The sequence below is a fragment of the Capra hircus genome, chromosome 2, assembly GCF_001704415.2.
Source record: "Capra hircus breed San Clemente chromosome 2, ASM170441v1, whole genome shotgun sequence".
NCBI classification, from domain to species: domain Eukaryota; kingdom Metazoa; phylum Chordata; class Mammalia; order Artiodactyla; family Bovidae; genus Capra; species Capra hircus.
Genome location: NC_030809.1, coordinates 6,751,756 through 6,757,982, shown reverse-complemented (window position 1 = coordinate 6,757,982; position 6,227 = coordinate 6,751,756). Strand labels below are relative to the sequence as shown.

The window sequence follows — 6,227 nt, the reverse complement described above, 5'->3', positions numbered from 1 at the left end:
CCGGGTTCAACCCCTGGGTTGGGAAGATCCCCTGGATTAGCAAATGGCAACCCATTCCAGTCTTCTTGCCTGGGGAGTTCCATGGATGGAGAGGAGCCGGACGGGCTCCGGCCTCAGACACAACTGAGCACGCACACGAGCCTCTAGCTAGAGAGGGGCCACGGGTGGCAGGTTTTCCTGCACTGCTGCTCCCAGCTGGCTAGGCGCGTGTGCTCACCTGCGCCAGCTCCCAAGGTGTTTACAGTCGCTCACCTAAAACATCGCTGCCAGAGCTAGAAGCAAAACCCAGCTATTCCTCCAACTCCTGAGGGCCTTTGTTCCCCCTGGGCCAGAAGCCTAGGTAGTTTTTAAATGGGAAGTGAACTCATTTACAAGTCAGTAGGACCAAATGAAGGGTGGGCACATACACTGGTAAACTAAATAGGAAGTACCACATTAACTTAAAAACACAGCTACACAGCAAGTGGCTAACAGCCAAGTGCAGAGGATAGCAATACCATTAGAAACTTTCTACATTTCATTTTCCTGCAATGCTTTATTTAAACTAGTACACATTCCCATCACTAGAAAATATACTGACTTCCACAGCACCCAGTACTAGCCAGCCAATATATTCACCAAGAGTTAGTTTGTTCTCAAAGATGTTTATTTCAGTTGTAGCTGTCAGTATAGAGATGTTAAACAGAGAGGTCCACCCACTATAAATGTGAAGCTTAATCACAGAAATTGGGCTCCTTCACAAGTTGACTCTTTACAAGGTGGGGTCCCACAGTAAAAGGTTGAGAAATGAATGCCTGCTGATGTTTGAAGTGAAACAAAGCTTATGCTACATATTTCGTGATTCACCCCTTCAAGCACCTGGATCCGATGGATAAGACTATCAGGAAAACAAAGTAAGCCATATTTTCATAAAAAGTTAGGTATACCAAATAACCTTTAATAAGGTTGAAAAATACCTTACAAAGGCAGCTAATAAAGAACCATTTAACAGCAATGTAAAGGTGGCCCAGGGACAACTGAACTCATTAGTCACAAGTGACAATAGTGAGTTAACTTGTGCTAGAACCACTGGTCAAGTGTTATGTCCAATAGAGAAATGGTGACTTTTGAATGTCACTATCTTGGTGACCTGGAAAAGTACAGGCAAAGGTCCCGCTGTCATACCAAAGGGGGCACTCTGGTAGCAGTAACATTTCGCACAGACAGTAACACAGAACTCATCCTTTTTGAGCACTATGTGCCTGCTGCAAGTTAAGATTAAGAAACATTAAACCGCTTAACCCTGAAGGAGGTTAACTACCACTGCCCCCACAATACACATGGGGACGCTAACGCAGATCTAAGGCATAAGAGAGCTAATAAGATCCAGGGCAGGGAATCAAATCCAGCCAATAGGTCTCAAAGACCACCACCCCCTTCTCTACTTACATTCTCAGCAACCCTAGATTCTCATTTTAAAGGAAAAACTGAGTCCAGTGTTTCACCCGAAAGCACTACATCAAAGACTCCGATCCTTTCAGACATCAGTACTGGTAAAACCTCCAGTGGATGGCAGAATCACTGAGCAGAGGGGAGCCCTGCACCCCACTTTAACCAAGGCTCTAAATTCAAACCCGGCCCCAACCACGCCACCCCCCGTACAATCAGTTTCCACCGGGCCACGGCACAACAGCCTGCCAACAGGTGCGGTGAGCACGGGCAGTGCTGTGAAGCTCTCAGCCTGGGGTCTGCCAGGAAGCACTGGCGTCCAAGGGGAAGACAGGGTGGTTACCAGCTATTCCCATCGAAGCTTTAAGTGGCTGGAGGTCCAGGGACTTGAATATGGCCAGGCTCCTTGCACAGAACACACAACAGTAATTGTACATTTCATTGAAAATGTTTTATTGGCCTTTTGGATAGAAACGGGAATTTATTTGCCAGGAAGGATGATCCCATCATACTGAAAGAGAAGAGATTTATTTTTTCAGAACAGGAGGTAACAGTAATGACTGCAGCAATGGCTAACGTTTGAGAATTCAAAGCAGATACATGAATTTTGGCTCGGAATCCCATATCCCTAAACAGGAAGCTGGCCAGTTTTAACAATCGCTCCACTATGCTCAACTGCACTGGACCCCGAGAAAAAGGGGTTCCTATTAAAAGTCATATTCCTCCCCTTCCAGTTATCTGCATTCACGGGGCTGGGGAGAAGCCTGGTTCTGGGTTCTTTTAAACCACAAACCCTGGAAGCCCATTTGCCAAGCTGCCCAAATGTTCTACCTTTAAAAGAGCTGCCCACCAGGCTTTGCATCCCCGCATCCCAACTTCATTCACCAACACCACCTTCCGCCACTCCACCTGAGACAGGTCAAGCTTTACCTTCTGCTGGAACCAGCGCATGGCCTCCTCTTTGCTGATTCTGTGTTTGGCCCCAATGCAGCCTGTCCTGCGCTTCTTGTCTGCGATGCTGAAACCTGGCCTACCCAGCACCTGTCCCAGGAATAACCAACAGTCACCTAGCCAGCTCAGAGTCAAGAGCAGACGGACAAGACTCACACACTGGAGCAATTTATCTTCCAGAGTCACCTCGTAATTCTGGTGCAAGAGACCCATGACCCCAGGGTCTGATGGAACCAGCATCCTGGATGACACACCGCCTCAAGACAGGTTTGCTCTGGAGGCTAGCCTCCCAGCACCTCCCCTCTCCCCACACCTAACTCCCAGTGGTGGCTAAGGAGTCACCACTGCTCCGGTGTCCCAGAGGGCTATTATTTTAAAAAATAGCAGATAAAAAAAAATCTCACTTCAGCATGCGCACTGTACAAATCTTAAAATTTCAAGAAGCACAAAGAAATAATTATATTTCTCTCCTCTGCTTCAGCTCAAAAGTGCTTCTAGTTAAAGGTTTGTGGTGCCTGTGAGCACCAAACTCACAGTCTGTCTGGACATTCAAATCTGATAGGCAGAATACTGCCATCCTTCAGGTTTACACTAGTCAGGACTTCAGGGTTTTGCTATTTACTGTGATTTTGGGGGGCCAAAACATTACAGTGACACTAATGGTCACGGCTACATTAAAATTCCCATCCCGAGCAAACAGTTCCATCATCAAACCTGCTTTTATGCCCCCAGATGGAAGCCACCCCGTTCCCGAGGTCTAAGGGCAGAAGCAGGGAAAAGAGCAGCCAACCCCAACACCAAACGCAACCTCAATACCATCTCTCAAAATGTTAATTCAGTGGCTGGAACTGCTTCCTTCATCCACCTTTGAGCCACATCACTGCTCACTAGATCCTAGACCCTAAGCACCACAGTAGGAATCTTTGTCCAGCTAAGCACCACAGTAGGAATCTTTGTCCAGCTATAGTTCATAGTCAGGGCCACACCCCCTCGCCTGCCACCAATGAGGTGCATCTTCCCCAGGGAGCGGAGACAGACAACACTCAAAGCCCCAATCCAACATGTGACCGCCAAGACAGCACAGACGAAAGAGAGGAGCAGCGCCCACTCTTACAGAGCTGGAGTGGGAAAGACTCAGTGCTCATACCACATAGAAGTCCAGGCCGTAGATTCCGATGCTCGGGTCGTACTTGATCCCCAGATCGATGTGTTCTTGGATCCCAAAGCCAAAGTTTCCAGTATCTGAGAAGTTATTTTTTCTTAACTCGTACTCTCGCACCTGGGGAGAAGAATGCAGAAATCACTCCTTGTCAACTCAACACCCCGATATCCAGCTCATCCTGCGACATTCAGGACCCCTAAACATAGTGCAATGTGACTTGGACAGGAACAACATCTCATTTCCCCAATACAGGGAAAAAAAACCCTTTAGAAGCTCCCCCTACTTCGGAAGATTGACTATGTGCTAGGTTGGTACTCTCTACCATTACCCCATTTAGAGACGGGCCTCACCTTTAGACCTTTCTCCAGGATTTCTTCTGCTTTGGCCCCACGGACGGTGCAGTGGACGGCGATCTTTTCATTCCTCCTGATGCCGAAGGATCTGACTGTGTATCTAGCTGCAGGTGGGGATAACAAGGAGTCAGCTGTTGTCATTCCTCCATTGCACTCCCCTCTTTCCAAAAAAATTTAGCATTCTATAGCAACCAGTGTTTGCTAAAACTCTACTGTACCCTTATCCCCATTTTACAGAAGCAGCTGTGAGAGGCTACCTTGTACAGACCAGTTGGTAATAAAGAAGCAGGCTGCAAACCCCCACATTCCATTATCCTAAGACAAATCTCTAAAAACAAAAAATGCAATGCCTGCATTGTGCTCGCTGGGCAGCAGGCATTTCAGATTACCCTGTCCATCCTCCAGTCTTATATATAAACTATTATCATCCCCTGTATGCAGGTAAGGAAGCTGAGGCCCAGAGGAAGAAATCAGACTTGCAAGCGATGGAGCCGGAATCTGAAGCATGAAGCAGGTTAGTCTAGGTACGCAGCCTTGTTCTTACCCTCGCCTAGATTATCCTCACTGCTAATCGAATCAAATGCCATTTTCTGCATTCCAAACATTTCCACCTCACTGCACATCCTCCTTACTTGGAAAAAAATCTCTACCTGGGCTAGTCTGAGCTCAATCTCGATTCACACAAAGCTCAGGAAAGCAAAGCTTTTAAGAGATGCCACCTGTCACCTTCCAACTGGGTACAAAACGGGCCTGACGCTTTTCAAGGGCATCCCCCAGCCGCCAGCCCTCCCGCTGCCGGCCACCACTCACTCACCTTTGGAGAACACCGGGGTCTGGCCGGTGAGCTGCTCCAGCACCTTGGCTGCCCGGGTCAGCCTGTCTCCGCTCTCCCCGACGCAGATGTTGAGGCAGAGCTTGCGGATGCGCAGTTCCCGCATGGGGTTCTCCTTCTCACCTTGATCCTGCTGCAAAGAGAAGCGGCGACGGTCAACACGCCTCAACCCCGCCCAGGCGGCCAGCCTAAACACAGAGCGCCTTTCCGCTCATCACCAAAGCAGTCCTAATAGGGTTAACAGCGATCGTCACCCTTTCATCTGGGAGCCACCGAGGAAGGCCTCTCGGGGGTGTGTGTGTGTGGGGGGGGGGGTCTTGTTTCTCCTTCCCCCACATTCGGAACGCGAGAAACAGGATAGGTACCGGGTGGTAAACTTACAGACGCTTGAGAGTGAGCCCCTCGGGGCTCAAAGTGTAGGGTGACGGAAGGCACCCCCCTTTTCCGATAAGAGGAGGGAGAAAAAAAAAAAAACAGCCAGCACGTGGCTGTGCAGCGCCCCCCAGCCCACTCGGACCCGTCTAGATAGAGGTTGCGACCAAAGTCTGGGGTCGGCCCCGAGGGGAGAACCCGGCGGAGGCTTCCCCCAGCACCGGGTCGAGGCCAGCAGCCACAGGTCCCGGACCCCGCATCCCAGAGCCCCCCTCCGATCGGTCCGCTGGCCACTCGCTGCAGCCTGCGGGCCGTGCTCCTGGGCCTCCGGCGGCTGCCCGGAGCCTACTCCTGGGGGGTGGGGGGGAGACAGGCGACAAGGTCCAGCTCCGCGCCCTCAGAGCGCACGGTTCTGCCGGATTCGGCACGGCCGGCATTGTGGGCTCCGTTCTCCTCGGGCGGCGGGCGAGGTAACCCCCAGCGGCTCGGCCGGCCGTGGATGGAGGTGGATGAAGGACAGCCAACCCGGGAATCAGCTACTCACCGCCATGACGGGAAACAGGAAGAGAGGGCAAGATTTCCGACCCAGGGCCTTATGGGCCAGGAGGCGGGCTCTTTTCCCAGGCCAGCGAGATGAAGGAGAGGAAGAGAGGCGCGCCTGAAGCCTCGCAGAGTCGGCTGCCCCCTCGTGGGCATAGATGGCAATTGCAGGAGACCCTGGCGGTCCTGGGGCCGACCTGGGCTTTTTGCAATACCGGTTTTTTTTTTAAAGCTGAACGCTTTGATTTGCGTTTCTCTGATACTGAGTGATGTTGAGCATCTTTTCATGTGTTTGTTTAGAAAGATGGGAACGATGACGCTATGTGCGAGACAGCAAAAGAGACACAGATGTAAAGAACAGACTTTTGGACTCTGTGGGAGAAGGCAAGGGTGGGATGATTTGAGAGAATAGCCTCGAAACATGGATATTACCATATGTGAAATAGATCGCCAGTCCAGGTTCGATGTATGAGACAGGGCACTCAGGGCCGGTGGACTGGGACGACCCTGAGGGATGGGATGGGGAGGAAGGTGGGAGGGGTGTTCAGGATGGGGGACACATGTACACCCATGGCTGATTAATGTCAAC

General features: G+C 50.7%; 1 protein-coding gene across 2 annotated transcripts; it reads right to left on the bottom strand.

Moving 5' to 3' along the window:
* RPL11 (ribosomal protein L11) lies at window positions 1,861-5,716 on the bottom strand. Of its 2 annotated transcripts, XM_005676864.3 has the most exons (6): window positions 5,643-5,716; window positions 4,709-4,859; window positions 3,892-3,998; window positions 3,527-3,658; window positions 2,359-2,469; window positions 1,861-1,939 (listed from the first exon to the last, which is right to left on the bottom strand). In XM_005676864.3, exons 1-6 carry the CDS (start codon window positions 5,646-5,648, stop codon window positions 1,910-1,912), a joined length of 537 nt encoding a protein of 178 aa, XP_005676921.1. In that variant the 5' UTR covers window positions 5,649-5,716; the 3' UTR covers window positions 1,861-1,909. The 2 variants fall into 2 exon arrangements, with proteins under 2 accessions (XP_005676921.1, XP_013829836.1); XM_013974382.2 differs by lacking the exon at window positions 1,861-1,939 and having other exon boundaries at window positions 1,941-2,469.